General features: G+C 39.1%; 2 protein-coding genes across 2 annotated transcripts in view; one reads left to right on the forward strand and one right to left on the reverse strand.

Annotated features, from left to right (window-relative positions):
- Positions 1-24,276, reverse strand: part of TLK1 (tousled like kinase 1) — a 164,003-nt gene that overhangs the window by 37,836 nt on the left and 101,891 nt on the right. Inside the window, exons 5-11 of the mRNA XM_062187791.1 lie at positions 21,093-21,139; positions 16,139-16,234; positions 14,272-14,361; positions 13,370-13,462; positions 11,618-11,728; positions 11,377-11,513; positions 8,603-8,791 (exon numbers count right to left, since the gene is read on the reverse strand). Of these exons, the coding sequence (XP_062043775.1) occupies positions 8,603-8,791; positions 11,377-11,513; positions 11,618-11,728; positions 13,370-13,462; positions 14,272-14,361; positions 16,139-16,234; positions 21,093-21,139 (763 nt within the window). The remainder of the gene's footprint in view (positions 1-8,602; positions 8,792-11,376; positions 11,514-11,617; positions 11,729-13,369; positions 13,463-14,271; positions 14,362-16,138; positions 16,235-21,092; positions 21,140-24,276) is intronic.
- On the forward strand, positions 22,301-22,648 carry LOC133757222 (ragulator complex protein LAMTOR2-like). Its single transcript, XM_062187792.1, has one exon. It carries the CDS (start codon positions 22,301-22,303, stop codon positions 22,646-22,648), a length of 348 nt encoding a protein of 115 aa, XP_062043776.1.

Raw genomic sequence — 24,276 nt, forward strand, 5'->3', positions numbered from 1 at the left:
TAAAAGATCTGATACTGTCAAAAGGACAACAACCTTAAAAAAATCCATTGTAACTCTTACCAAAATTCTTAAAACTTGGACCTTTTTACTGAAACAGAAAAGCTGATTCTCAAAGCCATAGGGAACTGCACAGGAGTCTCAAGTAGAAAACAGTGTTAGAGGACTCATCATCCAATTTCAAAACTTACTGCACTATGCTAATCAAAACAGTGTGGCACTGCTATCAGAATACACTTCCATATCAAAGGAATAGAGTCCAGAGACAGATCCAAAACTGCCTGCCAATTAATTGCGTTTTGACAAGGCATCAAGACTACTTAATGGGGAAACAACACTCTCTTCAATGGTGCTGGGACAAATTGAGAAACATGCGCAAAAGGATGAAGTTGAATCACTACCTCACTGTATGCACAAAAATGACCCCAAAATGGACCAGTGCCTAAATCTGAGAACTAAGATTATAAAATGATTAGAAGATACTATGGGGGTAACTCTTCATGATCATATTCAGCAATGGAGTCTTGGATTTCACACCAAAAGCACAAGCAATAACAACAAAAACTGATCAAGTGAACTTCTTAAGAACTAAAAACTTTCGTACATCAAAGGACATTATTAAGAAAGTAAAAGAAAAAAAGAAGAAAAAAAACAAAAAAAGTAAAAGACAACTTACAAAATGGGAGAAAATATCTGTGTATCATGTATCACAAACATTAGGACCCAGAATACATGCCAACTCTTATAACTTGATAGCAAAAAGCCAAAATAGTCCAGAATTTAAAAATGAGCAAAAGAAACTCTCTAAAAGATTTCCAGATCAACAATCACAATAAAAGATGTTTAATATCATCAGGGAAATGCAATTAGAACCACAATAAGCCAACACTTCGTACATGCTATAGTGGTAATGATTTTTAGAAAGGGAAAATAAAAAGTAATGCCAAAGATGTAGAGAAATAGGACATTGCTGGTGGGAATGTGAAATGATGCTGGCGTGGAAAATGGTGATGAAACAGTTAACAAGTTAAACACAGAATTAGCATATGAACCTGAAACACCACATCTAGATATACACCCAAAGGAACAACTGTGGTAGGCAGAACACTATCTCCCTAAAATGCCACATCCCAATAACCTATTTGGAAGCTCCGAAAAGTATTTTACAAGGCAAAGGGTTAAAATGGGATTAAGGCTGCTCATCAGCTGACTTCAAGGCAGGTAACTAACTTGAGTAACAGAACTCAGAGTATACAAAGCCAAAAAAAATAAAAATAAAAAAAAGCTACATGTCACCTTACAGGAAACTAGGGAAAGGCACAGAAGAGCTAACATCTGAACCTGATTAGAAAGAACGGAAGGGGGACATCAGGAAGAATCAGCACGGACAGGCGCAGAGCACTGCACATGGTGACACCAGAGTACAGCAAGGAAATATTCAAGCAAAAATAGAAATGAATGCATTCTGTAGACTAAGGAAGTTATCTACTGCCTGAGTTTTCATCACAGATAAATGGTGAAATTTATTTGAGGTTTTTTATCAAAGATTTGGCATCTATTAAGATGATCATACGAATTTTGTTTAAGTAGAAAATCATAATGATTTTTCTAATGTTAAACCAATCTTGCATATTCAAAATAAACCCAACTTGGTCTTGATAAATTATCATTCTTTTTTTTTTTTTTTGACAGGCAGAGTTAGACAGTGAGAGAGAGAGACAGAGAGAAAGGTCTTCCTTCCGTTGGTTCACCCCCCAAATGGCTGCTACAGCCGGCGCTGCGCCGATCCGAAGCCAGGAGCCAGGTGCCTCTTCCTGGTCTCCCATGCAGGTGCAGGGCCCAAGCATTTGGGCCATCCTCCACCGCCTTCCCAGGCCACAGCAGAGAGCTGGACTGGAAGAGGAGCAACCAGGACTAGAATCCGGCGCCCCGACCAGGACTAGAACCCGGGGTGCCGGGCTGCAGGCGGAGGATTAGCCTAGTGAGCCACGGCGCCGGCCAATAAATTATCATTCTTATGTATTACATACTGTATTTGTGTTAATACTTTAAGCTTTGGACATTTATTTTCAAGAGTGATTCACCTGTAATTTTTCTTCATGTACACTGCTGAGTTTTGGCAACATTATGTTGACCTCATAAAATAACCTAGAAGTATTTCTGCCTTTCTGGTTCTCCAGGAGTCTATAGAAGACTGGCACTATCTTGTGCTTAAATGGCAAAAGAATTCTTAGACCAAATCATCTGAACCTGGAGTTGTCTTTGATCAAAGATTTTCAGATTTACAGACTTCAGATTTACAGATTCCATTTCTCTAATAGAGAACTACTTGGATTTTGTTTTTCTAGGACTTTATCAATTTCACAAAATTGTCCAATTTAAGACTTTTATAATATTTTGTTTTCTTTTAAATATCTATGAGCTCACTAGGAACAATTGCTTTTTCCATTCCTAACAATTTTTTTTTTTTTCAAATCAGTCTTACAGGTGATTGAACTTCTTTTACAAAAAAAACCACATTTTGGGGGGATTGGGTGATTCTCTATATTGTATGTTTGTTTCTATATCATTAATTTCTGCTCTTTTCCCTTTTCCTTCTTTGGTTAACTGTACTACTTAGCTTTCTTTTTTTTTTTTTTTTTTTAATTTTTGACAGGCAGAGTGGACAGTGAGAGAGAGAGAGACAGAGAGAAAGGTCTTCCTTTGCCATTGGTTCACCTCCCAATGGCCACTGTGGCCAGCGCGCCGCGCTGATCCGAAGCCAGGAGCCAGGCCCTTCTCCTGGTCTCCCATGGGGTGCAGGGCCCAAGCACTTGGGCCATCCTCCACTGCACTCCCGGGCCACAGCAGAGAGCTGGCCTGGAAGAGGGGCAACTGGGACAGAATCCGGCGCCCCGACCAGGACTAGAACCTGGTGCGCTGGCGCCGCAAGACAGATTAGCCTGTTAAGCCGTGGCGCCGGCCCACTACTTAGCTTTTCTTCTTGTCTTATACATGTAATGAAGGCTGTATATTTCCCTCCAGATCTTCACTTAAGACTTTTCCACTATCTTTTCATAACTGATTTATAGTTTAATTTCACTGTAGTCACAGAATACATTCTGTATGATTCCAATCATTTTCATCCAGAAGTTCTTCTAAACATTTTAAAAACAATACTACTCTTTCAAAAACTTTGTCCTTTCACATTTGTTGAGACTTGCTGTATGACCAAATTTTAAAAATATATATAGATATTCCTATTTAAAAAGAGAACATACAACTTGCAGATGTTGGGGGAAGTTTTACACATGTCCATTTGGTTGTCAAGCACATTAATCCCACATCATGTGTTCTGTTTTGTACTGCTTTATTTTTATCTTCAAGTTCTATTACTAAGACAAATTGTGTTTAAATGAGGATTGCCTAGTCCTTAAAAGTATTGTCAACTTTTTATTTATCTTGAGCTCATATAATTATGTGTATGCAAACTTAAAATTACTTAGAATATATCTTCCAGGTTATTTCAACTTTTTATAATAATGGAACAATCGCTTTATTTCTAATTTTTTCTTCATCTTAAATTTTCACTGTATCTGAGTTAATACAACTTCCTTTTGGTTGGTGCTTGCCTGGAAGATCTTTTTCTAAACTTTTATTCCAATGCATCTTTTTTCCCTTTGGCTGTTTCTGAGAATTTTTTCTCATTGTCTTGATTTTCTGAACTTTCAAATAGTTCTTTTCAATCTGTTTAGAATTTGCTGGCCTTAATGAATCTGTAGGCTGACACTGGTTATCTGTCTTGAAATATTCTCAATGACTTAATCTCATTTAAGATTTTTTTTTCCAAATGATGTTTTCTTCCAAACAAGGCTACTTTGCATTCCCAGGATACAATTATTCTCCAAGAGAGAAATTACAAGAAAGCAAAATGACTACTGAACTAGAAAAACCCATGCCCTAGAATGTGTTGGTATTCCAGGATTCAGCAACAGACGTTTTCCAGGAAGAATGAGAATAGGAGAATACTGCCCAGAGGCATTTTTACAGCAGTGTATTGCTGGTGAACTACAAGAATCTGGTATCCCTGTGACTTCGCACTTCTAAGCCAGTTCTGTATTGGAGCAAGGGAATGAGCCTTGGAAGATAAACAATAAGTTGACAAGAAGCCCATCACAGAGGAGATTCAAGAACTATCATTGCAGCAGTTCACATATGAAAATGTGTTAGAGATTTACAACCTTTGAACTTGAGTGTCCTACTGTAGAAAAAAATTGGAAAGTGAAGATCTTTTCGAGAGGCAGATGTCAAGAGACATTTAGTAGGCAAAAAAACAATCACTCATAAAGAGGGAAATAGTTCACAAATATACCAGATTGTGCAAATCTGTTCACCTGGACAATATAGAAGAGTATTTATCATCACAAGTCAATTAAGAGAAGCTTCTCCAAAAACTTTTTCAAGGTACTAAAATACAAGGAAGACTACTCAGAAAAGAAACCTACATACTGCACTGAGAAAACCTGTACCCATTGTTCATCCACCACTGTTCATCAGAGAACTCATACTGGTGAAAAACCATACGGATGTAAGGTATATGGAAAATGCTTCCACAGAGTCACCACTTTGCTCAACATTATAGGACACAAACTGGGGAGAAACAGTTTACATGTAAGGCAGGTATAAAGGCCTTCAAGCAACCAGCACACCTGGTACAGTATCACAAGTTTCATATTGAAGAGAAATCCCATGAATGTAAGGATTGTGGAAACGCCTTTAGACAGTGCTCATCTTTTGCTCAACATCAGAGGTGTCACACTGGCAAACCATTCTCTATATCCTTCAGGTGTAACATGCTCTTCATCTTTCATGCCAGCCATCTCCATACTGGAGAGAGCTCTTTCAATTGCACTGACTGTGAGAAAGTGTTCAAATGTAATGTGCGAAGATATTCTTCCTGCAGTGGTTTTTCCCTGACCACAACATCAGTGAATTCACACAGGAGAGAAACTTAATGAATGCGATGTTTGTGGGAAAGCCTTTAGCCACTGTCACTCAGTGGTCATCAAAGGGTACATGCTGGAGATGTAAGGTCCGCGGGAAGGCATTTAGGCAGAGTATATACCTTGCTATTCATTTGAGAATTCACACTGATGAAAAACCCTATGAATGTAAGGAACGGGGAAAAGCATTTACAGACAGTTCTCAGCTGGCTGCTTATCAGAGAAGTCATACTGGAGAGAAACTATGTAAGCAATGTGGGAAAGCTTTCAGACAGAGGGCATATCTTATCAATCATGAGAAAATTCATTCCAGAGGGAACTCTTGTGAGTGTAAACAATGTGGGAGAACATAAGAGAGTTCATACTGGAAAGAAACCCAGTAAGTGTGCTGGATGGAGAAAGGCTTTTGCTAACACATCTACCCATGCTCAGCATCACAGACTTTACATGAGAGTAAAACCCTACGTATGTGTTAAATGTGGGAAGGCATTCAGAACAAATACATACTTCAATTGTCATTAAAGATGTTACACTAGAAAGAAACCTTTAAAATGTTGTGCACATTGCAAAGACTTTAGCCATCAGTCAGTTCTTTACTGAAAAACCACTGAATGTAAGGAACATAGGAAGATCTTCAGTCAGCTTGGACATTTATCTGGAAAAAGCCACATTGGAGAGAGAGATCTAAATGGGTGCAAGCAACGTGGAAAAGTCTCTAGAAAAAGTGCTCTCATCATCAGTAAATGCATGTTGCCATCACCTCCGGCATTCAGCCGGCTCTTCACTACTCCCTAGGTAAGTCACCATGCCCTGTGGATCTGTTATTTTTGGGATTCACCCACTTCTTTTGGTTCCCATAGGCCTCGTCCAAAATACAATCATTTCACTATTCCAGTCATCTGTAACTGTTTATTACACCCTCTTCTGTCAGTTTTGTTTTTAACATTTCAAGCCCAGTGACCTTTTCAAATATAATTTTTTTAAAAAAGATTTTTTTTTTCTAAAAACAGCAGCTACCTTGTTAAGAGCAATAATGTAAGTCACAGAACAGTAAAATAATACCTTCAAATGACCACCAACCTAAAATCCTATAATCAGTGAACTGTTTCAAGAACGAAGGCAAAATTATTTTCAAACAAACACTGAGAGACTACCAAAAGACTCACACAAAGAGTATTCTTAAACAGAAGGATCTTACCAGATGTGGATCAGAGGTGAAGGAATAAGTAAAGGACAAAGAAAAGGGAAAATATGTGGATAAAGTCTAGACGAACTCTGACTATATAAGACAATAATGATGCCTTGTAGACAGACATGTGTACGTAATACTTCTAATCAAAGAAAGAAATAAACAAAATCTGGTCAATCCAATAAAAGGTTAAACAAAAAAGGAGGGGCCGGTACTGCAGTATGGTAGGTAAAGCAAACAACTGCAGTGCTGGCATCCCACCTGGGTGCCGGTTTGAGTCCTGGCTGCCCCACTCTGATCCAGCTGCCTGCTGGCCTGGGAAAGCAACAGAAGATGGCCCAAGTCCTTGGGTCCCTGCACCCATGTGGGAGACCCAGAAGAGCCTCCTGGTTCCTGGCGTTGGACCTGCCCAGCTGAAGCCAGTGCAGCCATTTGTGGAATGAACCAGTGGATAAAAAAACCTATGTTTCTCTGCCTCTCTGTAACTCTGACTTTCAAATAAATAAATAAATCTTTAAAAAAAAAAAAAAAAAAAAAGACTAGAAACTAGGGAGGATAAAAAGCACAAAGAAAGATCAGCTTTATACCCCAATAAATATGAACTGAAAATGGATATAATGCTACAATGAAAAAATATTTTCCAGATAGGATTTTTTAAAAAAAAAATTATATATCTGACAAGCCCGCAGTATGTACAGCAACAAGAATGAACCATAACGTAAACTGCAGAATTCGGATAACAACTATGTACCAATTCAGGTTCATCAATTGTAACAAGTGTGCCACTCTGGTGTAGGATGTTGATAAGCAAGGCAAGTTGTGCGTCGGTGGGGACAGGGGTATACAGGAACCCACCATACTTTCTGCTCTTCTGTGACCACAAACTAAAGATAAAAGTTTATTAACTAAAAATATCTAATTATAGGCTATTTATAAGAGACAAGCAATCCACTAAATAACAGCCAAATGATATGAAATAAATATTCTTGATTTAAAGCTCTAATGAAAAAATACTGACCTCTAAAACTTCAATAATATAAATGTAAGGTGAAATATTACTGCCTACTTTGCTATCATCCTCTGTGAAGATAACTAGGGTGAATATCTGGTACAGCACTTCACCCATATCCCACATGGGAAACCCTGAGAGTACACAGCACTCAATGTGGAGTGAGAAGAAAGATGGCCTAAGACAGATCCCTAAAATCACCCACATTTTACAGTCTGGGAAGTAAATGATGTCTATAGAAGAAACTGAAAAGATATAAACAGATGAATGAAAATGAAAAGTAGAACAGAGTATCTCAAAAACTAAGACAAGAAAGAGTCTTTTTAGAAAAATGTTGACAATTTTCAAGGCTGTCAAGTCAGAAACTCAAACATTATGGTATATAGCATAAACATGGCAGGTAACTTCAGAAAAACAATTTCAGTTAAGAAAAGAAGAATTGGGGTAAGGCAGAACAGCCTGCAAGCACAGACAGCTCTTCTAAGAAACCCGGTTTTGAGGGCAGAGAGAAAATAAGACTATTGGGATTTGTACCTGACAGAAGGTTTTTCTGTTTTTGTTTACATATGTTTTCTGAAAGGAAGGAACCTGCAGAGAACAAAAGGCTGAAGATGTGAGACAAAGGAGCTATCAACAGAACAGGTTCCTGATAAAGCAAGGGGTAGGATTTGAATAACGGACAAAGACTATGTTTCAACAGAGGAGAAAAGAATGTATCTATATGTACAAAATACCAGAGGGTAAAAATGACAGTCCATATTTTCTACTCATATAAATTTACCTAAGTTCTTCTAGAACAGAAAAATGATGTAAGTTTGGATGTATCTATACAATGAAATTTTAAATAATGCTGTTCTCTGAGAAATAAGATCATGGGCTATATTATTCTCTTCCATAATTTCAAAATTTTCTACAATAATCACATTAACTTTTTTTAGATGTCTTTTTCTCGGAATTATAAAGACTAATTCATTAGCACAGAACACTTAGAAAACGAAGAGAAGCAGAAAGGGAAAAAACACTACCCATAATCATAACCTATCAATACGTTAAAGTTTGAAAAAACAATGCAAAATGTCAGTCATACTACTTATTAGCAGTTTTTCAAAACAAGGAACATTAATCGGAACACTGAACTGGAATAATCAAAACATTAACTGACTCTTCAACTGATCCTAACCTAGAAGAAAGCCAATTCCAGTTCCATCAGTTAACCCAAGTACCTGTTTTAAAAGAGAACTGTTATCTCCATAAAAAAGGTAGAATTCACAAACTTGGGGTTTAGAGCCAAATTTTCAGTATTGCCTTCCTTCCTGGCCATACCAATTTTTCCACTTTATTAATTTAATTACAACCATTAGGAACACCATGTCCACTGGCAACACCAACAGTCTTTTAAAGAGAATTTTAAAAATGGAAGCTTACAGTTGTGGTAAATTTGGTCTAACAAAGGGATCATTTTCTGCTCCATTGACTGCTTTGTTTTTCCTTTGTTTTGGTTCAGAATTGGTAGAGGGTGCCTGAGAATTATTAGCTGTGGGAGGTTTGCGTTTGGCTAGAAGTTTCCTTTGCCTTTCAATATCTTCCCTTTGCTGATTCACCCACTCTTGTTGCCTGTATAAAAATAAACAAAATCATATTAACCTTCTATTACTTTTCACAGTTGAAACATGGGGGAAAAAAACATTAAAAACATGAACATTGATAGCGTGAGTTTGCAACTTTTTGGTCCGACTCTTCTGAACCAGCGTGCTCTTCTTTCCGGTTCATGTGAAAAAATCATTTTAAGGGAGGTATGCTTCTAACCTCCGGACCAGGGAAAGATGTGTTGTCCTATATAATCCCAGGGCACCTTATATCTTCCCACTCCCTCCATTCTAATGTCCTATATATAAACACTTTATCAGAATGTGTCTGGATAGATTCTATCACTCCATTGAAGTATTCATACTAAGTGCTTAATAAATACTTGTAGAATGAAACAAATGAGCTAAAAAAGAGAAAGGATGCTAACAGACTTAAATATATGGTAGATTTTATAAACGTGTTTCATCATTTAGTATCTGCAGACAAATTTTCAAAAGGCAAATATGAATTCAATATGAAAAGTATTGTTTTCTAAATTTACCTCTGTTAAAAAGAAATTTTAAGAACAGGCAGCCGATATTTTGAAAGGAGAGAAAAACTAACCTTAACAACAGAAAACTAGGAACAAAAAGGGGAATTTTGACAATTTAAGGAAACAAGAAATAGCATGAAAATTAACACGGTGGGGACAGCGCTGTGGCTTAGCGGGTAAAGCTGCCACTTGCAGTGCCAGCATCCCGTATGGGCGCCGGTTCAAGTCCTGGCTACTCCACTTCTGACCCCGCTCTCTGCTATGGCCTGGAAAAGCAGTAGAAGATGGCCCAAGTCCTTGGACGTCTGAACCCGTGTGGGAGTCTGGGAGGAGGTTCCTGGTTCCTGGTTTCAGATTGGTGCAGCTCCCCGACTGTTGCGGCCAGTTGGGGAAATGAACCAGTGGATGGAAGACCTTTCTCTCTCTCTCTGCCTCTCCTTCTCTCTCTGTGTAAGTCTGACTTTCAAATAAATAAAGAAATCTTTAAAAACAATTTAACATGGTTTTGAAAAATGGGGTATTAGTAATATTTTATTAATGTTTCCCATTTAAGAACTTCAAAGTCAGAAAATGGCTCACCGATGCTAAAAATTAAGAAATTTCATGTCTATTAAATCCTCTAGCCACTTTGGGCTATATCACTAATTATGAGTAGCTTGATATAAATATGTACATGTAACAACACATTCAATAAATGCTTATTATTAATATTTATGACATACAAATAGTTTTACTTTTTTGCTAGCTCAACAGAGAAATAGTCGACTAACTACTGGCAGAATACATATTTTAGTCCTTTATTAGAGTGTAGGTCTGGGTTTAGCAGTAGAGGTTTTTGCTCAAAACTTATGGTTTCTATCTCTTGTTCTCTACTTTTACTGTCAATATTTTAGCTCAAGCTTTACTCATCTTTCATTTAGATACCTTTCCGTCTTAACTATCAACAATTTATCCTCTTTCCAATATTCTTTCCACTTTGCCATCAAAATTATCAGTCTACAGCTCAATTCAAGTCACACACACTACATATAAACCTTTAACTGCTCCTGTTCTCCAGAGAATTAAAACTCAGACTCACTAGCATCACAAGGGTGCTGCCCTTCGTGCGGCATGCCTAACACCTGATCAGCGGTGCTGAATCAGTCTGCTCAGGGAGATCAGCCTGCAACAACGCCCAGAAACCAGTCACCAGCAAAGCTGATGTGATACCACGTAAAACAAAGGCTTTGGCTTGGTTTCCCGTAACTGGACCAACTCTGGAAAAATTGATATAAATGCTGGCACTAGTTCTCCTTCTGGGTTTCTCTAAGTTTTCCAGCACAAAAAGGAACAGCACAGATCCTCTTTACACATAAATTTTTACACATAACCAACCTATCCTTACCTGCTATCATCAAACTCAAGAGAATATAGTAACAATGATCCCTTTGTTTTAAAATTTACCTCAGAAACACTAACATCACATATTCAGCTCATGACTTAAAAGTACTGCATTTGAGGCAAAAGGGAAAAACTTCTGAGGCTGGTGTTACAGGGAAGTGGGTTAAGCTGCTGCTTGGGAAGTTAACATCCCACATCATAGTGCCAATTCAAGTCCTAGCTGCTCTACTTCCAATCCAGCTTCTTGCTAATGTGCCTGGGAACACTGCAGTGAACGACAGCCCAAGTGCTTGGGTCCCTGCTACACATGTGGCAGATGGAGTTTCTGGCTGTTGGCTTTGACCTGGCCCAGATCTAGCTGTGACAGTCATTTGGGAAGCGAACCAGTGGACAGATAATATGTCTTTCAAACAAACAATCCTTAAAAACAAAAAAGGCGTGGGGGGAGGAGTTCTTTTCCTTACTAACAACAAAGAACAGGCAAACACAGAATATCAATATTTAACTAGGTGAATGCTAATTTATCAAGAAGTCTGCTAGTGCTAAATTGTAATATCTCTGTTTCATATTCCTTTCAAATCTAAGGAATCTATGATTCCAAATGCCAGTAAGGAGATGTAGAACATAATTCTAAATCTATAATCTTTCAAAGTAATGAAAAGTCATATTCTAAAAATTTTTAAAAATAAGAATGACTAACTTCACAAGATTCTGAAATGCAAAACCATCTGTCCATTGTTCAGTAAATGAGGCGCCATGTCTAACTGTGGTAAAGTGTCCAAGGCGTAATCTATCTTGCATACTCTTCTCTCTGCTTGACAGCTTTTCTTGTGTACTCTGAGAAAAGAGAAAAATCATAACTCAGATTTATTCATTTACATTTTAAAAGCACACAAGGCAAAAGTGGCTGTGAAAGAAAATTTACTGAACTTTAAACCTACCTTTTCAATAAGAAGTTTCTTGCTCATTGATATACACTTATTTAATCGTTCTTTGTATTTTTCAAGTAATTTTTGTTGTTCATCTATTTGCCGTCTGAGATCACAGTTAGCCTAAAACATAAATAGAAAACACAAGGTTCTATAATTTAAATATATGGAAAACTTAGGAATATCTTTAATATTCTGAATAAATTAAATAGGGATAGGATTAAACATCTGAGTATGATACTAAACAAAAAAAAAGCCTACTTACCATGTTATAATGCTACTTAACAGTATAACAGAAGTATGTGGACTCTGTAACCAAAATCTACACTCTAAGGCAGGGTTGGAGAAGGCCCAGCGAAATCATTTGGTTTGGCCTGGCCAAGGCAACTACAGATAAGTATTGAAATTTAATACATCTATACAGTAGGCTAATTTTAAAGCTGATAATTCTGTAAGGCCTGCAAATGATTTACAAATATCTAAATGGCTCTTGGCAGGAAAAAGGTTGCCCACCCTTGCTAAGGTATACAAGGTTGGCTAGGTTAAGTAAATTAACCTGGACCTAAGTTTGGTTTTTAAATTTCTAAATGGTGTTTTCTTTTTGTTTTTCTTTTTTATTTATTTGAGAGGTAGAGTTACAGACAGTGAGAGGGAGAGACAGAGAGAAAGGTCTTCCTTCTGTTGGCTCACTCCCCAAATGGCTGCAATGGCCGGAGCTGCACCCATCCGAAGCCAGGAGCCAGGAGCTTCCTCCTGGTCTCCCACGAGGGTGCAGGGACCCAAGTGCTCAGGCCATCCTGCACCGCTTTCCCAAGCCACAGCAGAGAGCTGGATTGGAAGAGGAGCAGCCGGGACTGCATATGGGATGCCAGCATTGCAGGAGGAGGATTAACCTACTGTGCCATGGTGCCGGCCCCTCTAAATGATGTTAATACCACCTAGCTCATACTTCATTAAAAAGAACTAAAATGGCATACAATGTGTCTAACACTAAAAATAAATGTTTTATATCTCTTGTAGCTAAAAAGACATTTTCTCCATTAAACTTGTGGATGACACCGTAAGATGCCTATCCAGGTCTGGGCCAGACTGAAGTCAAGAGCCAGGAACTCCATTCAGGTTTCCCAAGTGTGTGGCAAGAACCCAAGAACTTGGGCCATTATCCACTGCCTTCCAAGGCACATTAGTAAGAAGCTGGATTGCAAGCAGAGCAGTCAGTACTCTAACCGCACCCCAATATGCATGCAGGCATTTGCTAGTAATGGTAGCTTAACCCACTGCATATTCACACTGCTGAAATACTTTCATTTTGAAGTTGGTACTTCCAATCATGTACTTACACTACCAGAAAAAGTTAAATTTTTTTTTATCTATCAAATTTTTTACAATGCTATGTATTTTATTAAGACTGCTGTCAAATAATTTACTCTCAACTTTTCTCCTCTACTTCCTTTAAGTTAATTAATTAATTTAATTGACAGACAAGGAGAGAGCTGACAGACACAAAGAGACCTCCGGGTCATTCCCAAATGCTTACAACAGCCAGAGCTGGGCCAGACATAAAACAGGAGCCAGATCCACATGGGTAGAAGGACCCAAGCACTTCAAGTCATTGCCTGATGACTCCCAGGGCGCTCACTAGCAGAAAGCTGGAACTGAATGTGGAGCCGGGGCTAGAACCCATCACTTGGATATAGGATATGGGTATTCCAAGGGGCATCTTAATCATTATGCCAAACGCCTGCCCCACAACTTCTTACTTACCCTGAGCAAATCATCTATACGACCTTCCTTCTTTTCCAGGTCCTGGTTTTTATTACTTTCTAATGCTGCTAATTTCAGCATTGTGAGATCAGTCTAGATGAAATAAAGTTATTTTATTATCTCCATTATAAATACCTTTGCATGCAAATATAAAACTAGGTTTTACCTAACAAAGAAATATACGTGTATTTGTGTTGTGATGCAAAAGACATCCCAAAATGTCTTACTACAGTTTTAAGTGCTCATAACTTCACTATAAATACGAATTTACAAATATTTAAGCTATTATTTAGAAAACTGATATTCATTAAAATTAAATATATCCACTGCTTTATGCTATACATCACTCCAGTTAATTCTTAAACTTGCTAAAACTTTTATAAAAAATTTTTAATTGAAAGGTAAATACTGTATGTATATGTGATATATAGCATTCTGCTTGGAAATCACTCCACATATGTGGAATGGCTCAATCAGGAAATTTCTTAGCAAATTTCATATACATAGTAAATTATTATTAATTTTAATCATCAAAATGTGCAAAGACCCCCTTAAATTTATTCCTCCTGTCTTAATGAAGTATTATATACTTTGACCAACACCTCATGAAGCAAAACCATTCATGAGCTGCTCAATAACTCCAGGAAATATATCCCAATTTCAGCTTCAAGATCTTCCAAAGAGAGGTTTTGAAATATACACAACAGTTAGGATGTGAGCCCACCACAAACAAAGTCTAACGGAGATAGATATGGGAGCTGAGGTGCTCAGGGTACATCATCCACGATCTGGCAAACTCTTGCACATAGAACTTCAAGTGACAAACTCAGTATCTGTATTTCAAACTCATGAAAAGTTATTGGTTTCTTACAGTCACACAAAAAATTTTAATTATTGATTACCTGAGTAATTTTAAAGGATAACTGCTTTGGTTGTACAACAGGGTGGTCCCCAAAAGCTAATGCTGTAGGAGAAGGGCTATTCGGTCGAACCTAAAAAATATATATATTAAATCCTTTACCTTAGCAAGAAAAGAAAAGTGGGTTTCTACTTAGTTAACAACCACTGAACATATCTAAAGATGTTTTTATCAGGATAATTAATACCTCAATGGAAGCATAATTGACTTTCCAACACTTTTTAAAATCATTGATTTGACAAGCATTCAGGAAGTACCTCCTACATAAGAAGCAGGATTTACAACCATAAATCCCTGCCCTCAAGGAGCTTACATTCTACTGCCATGAAAGAAATCTTAATGTTTTTGTACCGCTAAACAACATAAGGCCAAATAAATTACTCAAACAAAAACATGAGCAATAGATTATGATATTACAAAATGAAGAAGTAAAATTATCTTCATACAGAATTCACATTACTTGGCGTTAGGAACCATAAGGCTACTCTACTTTAATATCAATTTATTCAAGTTTCATGGTTTACCTGGTCACTAGGCTAAAAATAAATTCTTTGAAAGTATCAGATCACAAAATGATATCAACGCCATCACTACAACTCTTCACTTAAAGCTAATGGTGAGTCTCATGCAATACTTTTACACTGTGGCCCTAGGTATAAAAGGAGTAAAACATAAGCAAGTATGTCGATAGACTAGGACTAGGGAGGGACAGAGGAAATAAAAACAGGTGCTTGAATAAATAAGTGAATTCAGATTTTTAAAAATTTTAACTCATCTTTAAACAACTGACAACCAACATTTTTTGTTTGATACTAAACTTCCATACAATGAAAGTAAATAAAACAGAACCTTTCTCAAAGAAAATAAAAATGAAATCTAATATGCAAAACAATGCATATAAAAGAACCATTCATATCTTAAAATGTTTGAAACAAACCAAAAAGGTAAAAGATCCTTTTTTTTAAGGATTTCCAGAAAAGAATTACACTTTTTAAATTAACCATATTTATTTTAAAGGCTAGGCTGAAGCTGGGAGTCAGGAACACAAGTACTTGAGCCATCAACTGTTGCCCCCTTAGGTGTATTAGCAGGAAGCTACACTGGAAGCAGAAGTAGGCCTCAATCCCAAACACTAAGATACATGATGTGGGTGACCCAAGCAGTGGTTTAACCCACTAAGGTACCATGCCCACCCCCACACCATCATTTTAGTAGTTAAGAAATATGATGGTTAGAAATTAAGAACTGGGGTCGGTGCAGTGGATTAAAGCACTGGCCTTAAGTGTCAGCATCCCATATGGGTGCCAGTTCTAGTCCTAGTTGCTCCTCTTCTGATCCAGCTCTCTGTTATGGCCTGGGATAGCAGTAGAAGATGGCCCAAGTCCTTGGGCACCTGCACCCACATGGGAGACCCGGAAGAAACTCCTGGCTCCTGGCTTTGGATCAGTGTAGCTCTGGCCATTGCAGCCATCTGGGGAGTGAACCAGCGGATGGAAGACCTCTCTGTCTCTACCTCTCTCTGTAACTCTTTCAAATAAATCTTAAAAAAAAAATTAGGAACTAAATCAAGAATATTAACTTTATTTCTACAGATTCAATAACATTCTTATACAGAAACAGTATTTCTTAGATACCATTAATTCAAGAAATCTTTATGCTCACTTTTGCAAATAAAGTTCTGACAGAATCAGATCATTAAAAAGGATTCAAATCACCTCACAGAAATGATATTTAAAAGACAAACACTAATTTATATAGGAGTTCTCGATATAAGTAACAAATGCTAAAAGTTATTCAATGTACATAACCTTCTAGACAAAGGCTATGCATGGAAAACTTGAAGAACTTACAGATGAGGAAGGTGTGGAATGTGAATGTGAATTTTGAGGAGAACGGATTGCAGGCGGTACGCCTCTTACTGGACTTGAGCCATTCCCACCTTGATACTGAAAAAAAGGATTAAGGAAACATCATTATTAGAACAGGATTAGATTTTATTTGAATTAAGGATTCACTTAAACATATTTTATTTTAAATTAAGTCATTTTAAATGGGCCCACAAAAACTAAAGAAGGAGACTTACTGCAAAGTCCCACATGGCTAATTAGAGACAACATGACAAGATTACAGCTTTAAACTTTATTTGCTAGCTTACTCTTCAAATGCCTGCAACAGCCAGGGCAGGGTTAGGCCTAGGTCAAGAGCCTATAACCCCAACAGGGTCTCCCACATGGGTGGCAGGAACACAGGTACTTTAGCCAAGTACTGCTGCCTCCCAGGGTGCACGTTAACAGGAAATCGGACTATAAACAGAGGAGCCAGAACTCAAAGCCAGGTACCATGATATGGAATTCAGGCATCCCAAAGGCATCTTAACTATTACACCAAATGTTTACCCACCAAACTACATCGTATGGAGATGTATTACTGGGGCCAGCATTGTGGCATAGCAGGTAAAGCCACACCTGCTATACCAGCATTCCATATAGGTGCCGGTTTGAGTCCCAGCTGCTCCACTTTTTTTTTTTTTTTTTTTTTGGACAGGCAGAGAGAGAGAGAGACAGAGAGAAAGATTTTCCTGTCCCGTTGGTTCACCCCCCCAAGTGGCCACTATGGCCGGCGCGCTGCACCGATCCACCGATCCGAAGCCAGGAGCCAGGTGCTTCCTCCTGGTCTCCCATGTGGGTTCAGGGCCCAAGCACTTGGGCCATGCCCCACTGCCTTCCCGGGCCACAGCAGAGAGCTGGACTGGAAGAGGAGCAACCAGGACAGAATCCGGCACCCCAACCAGGACTAGAACCCGGGGTGCCGGCACCACAGGCGGAGGATTAGCCTAGTGAGCCGTGGCGCCGGCCCCAGCTGCTCCACTTCTGATCTAGCTACCTGCTAATGTGCCTGGGAAAGCAGTAGAGGATGGCCCAAGTGCTTGGGTCCCTGTACCCACATGGGAAAACTGGAAGAAGATAATGGCTCCTGACTGGCCCAGCTCCAACTGCTGTGGACATTTGGGGAGTGAACCAGTAAATGAAGATATCTCTCTCTTTTTAACTCTGCCTTTCAAATAAATAAATAAATCCTTTATTTATTTTTTTAGTTGGTATTAGCCTTTTTTTTTCAAACTTTTATTTAATGCATATAAATTTCCAAAGTACAGCTTATGGATTACAATGGCTTCCCCCCCCCCCCAATAACTTCCCTCCCACCCGCAACCCTCCCCTTTCCCGCTCCCTCTCCCCTTCCATTCACATCAAGATTCATTTTCAATTCTCTTATATACAGAAGATCAGTTTAGTATATATTAAGTAAAGATTTCAACAGTTTGCACCCACATAGAAACACAAAGTGAAAAATACTGTTTGAGTACTAGTTATAGCAGTAAATCACAATGTACAGCACGTTAAGGACAGAGATCCTACATGAGGAGTAAGTGCACAGTGACTCCTGTTGTTGACTTAACAATTTGATACTCTTGTTTATGGCATCAGTAATCTCCCTAGGCTCCAGTCATGAGTTGCCAAGGCTATGGAAGCCTTTTGAGTTCACCGACTCTTATCATATTTAGACAAGGTCATAGTCAAAGTGGACGTTCTCTCCTCTGTTCAGAGAAAGGCACCTCCTTCTTTGATGACCTGTTCTTTCCACTAGGATCTAACTCGCGGAGATCTTTCATTTAGGTCATTTTTTTTTTTGACAGTGTTTTGGCTTTCCATGCCTGAAATCCTCTCATGGGCTCTTCAGCCAGATCCGAATGCCTTAAGGGCTGATTCTGAGGCCAGAGTGCTGTTTAGGACATCCACCATTCTATGAGTCTGCTGTGTATCCGCTTCCCATGTTGGATCATTCTCTCCCTTTTTTATTCTATAGGTTAGTATTTGCATACACTAGTCTTGTTTATGTGATAATGATAATGAAAAATACTCTACTCATTATCACATAAAAAAAAATTTTAAAAAAGAAATGTATTAGTTTTCTTTCCAACCATAGTTTGCTACCATGATTGACTCAAAGACAAATAAATTCTACCAAAGCAATGAACATATTTTGTTTTTCCCCAAATCTTAGCACAGTTCATGTATGTATAAATCTGTCTTAAAATAATATGGCTACTGGGGGCTAGTGCAGTGGCATAGCAGGTAAAACTGCCGCCTGCAGTGCTGGTGTCCAATGTGGGTGCCAGTTCGAGTCTTGGCTCCTCCAGTTCTGACCTGGCTCTCTGCTGTGGCCTGGGAAAGCAGTAGAAGATAGCCCAAGTCCTTGGGCCCTTACATCCAAGTAGGAGACCTGGAGAAAGCTCCTGGCTCCTGGCTTCGGATCAGTGCAGTTCCAGCCATTGTGGCCATTTGGGGAGTGAACCAGTGAATGGAAGATTCTCTCTCTGCCTCTGCCCTCTCTGTAACTCTGTCTTTCAAGTAAACACATAAAAATTTTTTAAAAAGTTCACTCTTTATTCTATTCTTTAAAAAGAAATGGCTGCTAATCTCAAGAAAATTAAAAATGCTTACATGTAGATGATGCTAGTAAACCTAATTAACTTTACTGAAGAAAGAGAATCATCACTTTAATATCCAAATGTTCATCACCCTATATAAAAACTGTGGGGAAAAGTATTTTGCCTAGTGGTTAAGATGCCTTCATCCCTTACTGGAATGCCTGGGTTTGATTGTGGCTCCAGGTCCTGACTCCAGCTTCCTGCCAATGCAGACCCTGGGAAGCAGTAATGACTCAAGTAGTTGGGTTCCCTCCACACATGTGGGAGACCTGATTGAGTTCCCAGCTCCTGGCACCAGACCCAAAGCAGCCCCAGCAATTGTGGGCATTTAGAGAGTAAATCAGCAGATGAGAGCTCTGTCTCTCCCTCAAATGAATTAAAAACAAAAAACAAAACAAAACAAAACAAAAAAACCTATGCGGAACAAGACTCTTCCCTTTAACAGCACAATACCTGCTTTTTAAAAAAAATCTCTTTTTTCTCAAAAAGTGCATGACAGCTGCATATTAGGAGAAGCCAACTCACTTGTTCCATGGCTAGTTATTTTCCTATTTCATGCTTCTGTACCAAGGACGGGAGAAGAAAACAACTTGCTACTACTGTATTCTTGGGGGGAATTTCACTTTCTAATTTAATTAATCACTTAACTCTGACATGAACAACAAGATGGGAACTTTTTAGCGTGTTCATTAAACGACTGCCTGCAATCTAGGGATTTTATCATATTTATCTAAAGTACCTGCATAAGTACTGTTGCCCAGTACTAAATAGCCATTCAACATACATGTATTTACTTATTTATTTAAAGATTTATTTTTCTATTTATCTGACAGTTACAGAGAGAAGCAGAGACACACAGAAGAAAGAGAGAGAGAGACAGAGACAGAGAGAGGGAGGGAGGGGTCATCTTCCACCCACTGGTTCACTCTCCAAATGGCTGGAATGGCACAAGCTGAGCAGATCAGGTCAGGAGCCAAGAATTTCTTCTGGGTCTCCCACACGGGTGCAGAGACTCAAAGACTTGGGCCATCCTCTACTGCCTTCCCAGGCCATAGCAGAGAGCTGGACTGGAAGAGGAGCAGCTGGGACTCAAATTGGGGCCCATATGGGATGCTGGTGCTTCAGGTTGGGGCTTTAACCCACTGCACCAACGTGCCAGCCCCACATGTATTTATTTGAATTTTTATCCCACCTTTGGCTAATGTTCTTAATGATATTAGATCTCAACTAAGGAGCATTAGGCAATGATAGTTTTACCTTAGATTCTATAATACCATGAAAGAGCAACTGAATATTTAAAAAAAATTTTTTTCCAATTCTGTTGTTTACCTAAGCTGCCAATTTTGCTTACAGTCTCAAAATGTAATTATTTTTCACCAGTAGGTCGTATTTGTTGTTTCAATAGTCACATTAATGTTTTCTAATATAAAACTGGTAGCCACAAGTGTTTCTTTTCTTTTCTTTCTTTTTTTTTTTTTTTTTTTGCCAGGCAGAGTGGACAGTGAGAGAGAGAGACAGAGAGAAAGGTCTTCCTTTGCTGTTGGTTCACCCTTAAATGGCCGCCGCGGTTGGCGCGATGCGGCCGACACACCGCGCTGTTCCGATGGCAGGAGCCAGGTGCTTCTCCTGGTCTCCCATGCGGGTGCAGGGCCCAAGGACTTGGGCCATCCTCCACTGCACTCCCTGGCCACAGCAGAGAGCTGGCCTGGAAGAGGGGCAACTGGGACAGGATCGGTGGCCCCGACCGGGACTAGAACCCGGTGTGCCGGCACCTCAAGGAGGATGGTTAGCCTAGTGAGCCGCGGCACCGGCCGCCACAAGTGTTTCTAAGTAGCAGCAGCGAACCATTCCAGATTGGGCAAGGCTGTACATTTATTACTCCTCACTGTTTTCAAGGTCTCTTAGATCCACATTTCTACCAATTATTTTATCTCCAATCATAGGGCTCAAATGCTGCTATGGTATGATAATGCCTGTACTATTAGTAGAGACCACAGATTTTAAGTTCTGCTTATTCTCTGTTCTTCCATTTAGCATCTGCATTTAATAGGTTACTTTACATATCACATCCTAAGATTCAAGGTCTTTAAAACAAAAATACCTATACCCTACTCTTTATAGCTTAAGGGTTGTTACAATACAAGCAAATACGTGAGAAAGAACTTTGAAACTTATGATATCAAATCACCATAAAGTAAATTTTAATGCATGAAAGCTCTGATCAGAACTTGACCTTGAATTTCAAGCAAATTATTTTCAGCTTACAGCAGAATTCTATTAAATTAGGAACTGGAGATAATCCTCACGGAACTTACTTCAAAATAGTCACTAATTTTATGGCCACGTCCCCCAATACTTTTTCCTAAAATGTTAAAAAAAAAAAAAAGAAGATTCAGTTAATCACGAAGCTATACCATATAGTTTAACAGAAAGAGAATACACAAAATTTAATTTCTCTAATATACATAAAAAAGACTACATTAGTAGAATAATAATGGCATCAGATTAAAAAACCCAGAAAGCTAAAATTCAACTGACATTTCAACAGAAACTTGCCAGTTTTCACAAGTTCCAATTATCAGAACATCAGATAAGTAAATAACGTTAAGAGATATCCTGTATTAAAAATTACATTATTAATACTGTTTAGTAGCTATTAATTACAGAAAAGTCAATGAACAAAAAAGTGGCCGCTGCATAACTAACATTAATACTTGCAAATAATAATTAAAAGGCTATAATACAAAACATAACAATCCCTAGCAAACTAACAATAACACACTTCAATATGAAGATTATTCTGTCAAGTGTTGGATTTTCTAAAAAAGCATTTACAAATTAAGAGTATTTTAAATAGTTTTTCTATAACTATATTGATAAAATGAACCAGGTCATTATAAATTTACTCAATAATAGACTATCAGTTTTATAAATGCTGAATTAAGGATCTGCTAATACATAAGTATTCAGAAATTGTTTTGGGGAGGGTAGGCATTCATCCTTGTTTGGAACTATATAGAATACATGACTTCTTCATATTACAGTAAAAAAATTAATGCTATCAGAGAGTCAAAAGTTTTGCATAACTAGCGTATTTAAGAGGTCTTTAAACGATGTGTGGAAAATGGAATTAAATGATAAAAATTATAAATACAAGCTTTATTTCTCTATATAATCTCCATCAAGTTACAGGCATTTTCATAAGCAGATACCAGCCATTTAGTCCATCCCTAAAGAACTGGGGGTCCTGGAAACTTAACTATGTCAATGAGATCTTTTTTACCTTATTAAATGAAAAAAAAAAAAAAAAAAAAAAAAAAAGGTGTCAAGATTAGGAAACAAAAAGAAATCAGAAAATCAGAGTTGTGGAGCTGGGAAACTACAGCTCCCAGTGTGTTCCCAAGGAGTCTACTGGACTTCTGGAAGCTATAGGTCGAGGCCAGCAAAATACAACTTGGACAATCTGGCCTTAAAAGCCAAGGTGAGGAGCCGTAGGCATGCTGTGTTCCAAGGTTTGATGCACATGCTAAGCCAAGCCAACAGTGGAGGCATCCAGAGCACCCTGCTGCCGAGTAGTGAGGGATCACTGCTGGCCTACTCGGATTATGGAGACATGGGCACTCAGGTCACTACGGCCATCGCCAGGAACTTATGGGCTATGTACGAACAGAATGGGAACCAAAAGCCTAACGAAGACGATCTTAAATCCACCCTCACAGACTGCATGGAGGGCCGTGTAGCTATCACCAATGTGGCCAAGCTTCTGCTGTGTATGTATGCCAAGAATGTGGGCTTCAGAATGCTCAAGAACAAGGCCCAGGCCTTGATGCAGTCCCTGGAGGAGTCCCTCACCCAAGCAGCTGGGTCATAATGGACAATGGTGGAAGGTGGGGTCAGCTAATGGACAAGACTATTGAGGAGGGGGGAAAGATAAGACTTTTTTTTTTCAATAATAAACTTCAACTCCCGAAGTAGTAGTAATAGTCGTCGTCATTGTCAGAAGAAGCAAAACAGGCCTATAACTTGAACAGATGCCTATTGCCTAATGATTTCCCATCAAAGCTCTGACAGTTTGTTGAGAGGTATTAAACAGCAGCACTGTCACTGTAGAAAAGGACTCTCTGGTGAAGCTTTCCAGGGCATTTTTCTCTCCTTTAAGATTTATTTCTTTGATTTAAAAGTCAGAGTTATAGAGAGGGAGGGAAAGACAGAGATTTTCCACTGATTGGTTCACTCCACAGAAGGCCACAATGGCCAGGGTGAAGCAAGGAGCCAGGAGCTTCATCCAGGTGTCCCACATGGGTGGCAGGGGCCCAAACACTTAGGCCATCTTCCACTGCTTTCCCAGGCCATCAGCCTGGAGCTGGATCAGAAGTGGAGTAAGCCGGCACTGCGGCTCAATAGGCTAATCCTCCACCTGCGGTGCCAGCACACCAGGTTCTAGTCCCGGTTGGGGCGTCAGATTCTGTTCTGGTTGCCCCTCTTCCAGGCCAGCTCTCTGCTATGGCCAGGGAGTGCAGTGGAGGATGGCCGAAGTGGTTGGGTCCTGCACCCCATGGGAGACCAGGAGAAGCACCTGGCTCCTGCCTTCGGTTCAGCGTGGTGCGCCGGCGACAGCGCGCCGGTCACGGTGGCCATTGGAGGGTGAACCAACGGCAAAGGAAGACCTTTCTCTCTGTCTCTCTCTCTCACTGTCCACTCTGCCTGTCAAAAAAAAAAAAAAAAGAAGTGGAGCAGCCAAGACCCAAACTGGCACCCATCTGAGTTACCTGTTACAACAGAATATTTGGACCCTCCAGGCTGAAGCTATGGCTGACTTTCTCAAACACTCCCAATAAGCAGACAGTATTGGGTTTTGGCCCAAAAGGTCAACAAGCAAAATGCTTTGAACATCCCAGAAAGCTGTTGTCAGGCCTTTGTTTCTGACCACTTCCACTTCTTGCTATCTGCTGCTCTGACTGTGTTTTGTCTTCAAGATTGTAACTCCATTTTTCATCTCCAATTATAATTCTCTAAAAAAAATGTTTCAGGATCTTATCCCTACTTGTTACAAACTTCCCTTGAAAGTGCTGCTCTTAACTGCACTAATCTTGGTGGAGTAGTTTTGATATCCATTGATCAAAAAATTTGGTCCATCCCGATTTTCAGTCAGATTGGAGCAAGCTGAACCAATTCAGATGTCTATGTTGGCTACGGTTTCTGCTGTTAATCATCAGTCCTCTTCAATCAGGGCACAAATAAGAGTAATATTTTTCCTTGCAAACTGATGTGAACAGTCTGTTGCTCTAAGTGCCTTAAAATGAGTTATCCATGGTAAACTGCTGATTTCTTTGGCCCGATACCCTGTAAATTTTTTGTAAATCATCAATGATTCCATCATTTTTCCACTCAGGTTCACACTTTGAAAGGAAACTATCAGAGAGCTTCTTCCGGGTCTCCCATGCTTTACCAGCTATACCACAGTGCTGCAGCTCCCCCCACCCTTTTGTTCTTAACTTT

Source organism: Lepus europaeus, chromosome 1 (assembly GCF_033115175.1).
Source record: "Lepus europaeus isolate LE1 chromosome 1, mLepTim1.pri, whole genome shotgun sequence".
NCBI classification, from domain to species: Eukaryota; Metazoa; Chordata; class Mammalia; order Lagomorpha; family Leporidae; genus Lepus; species Lepus europaeus.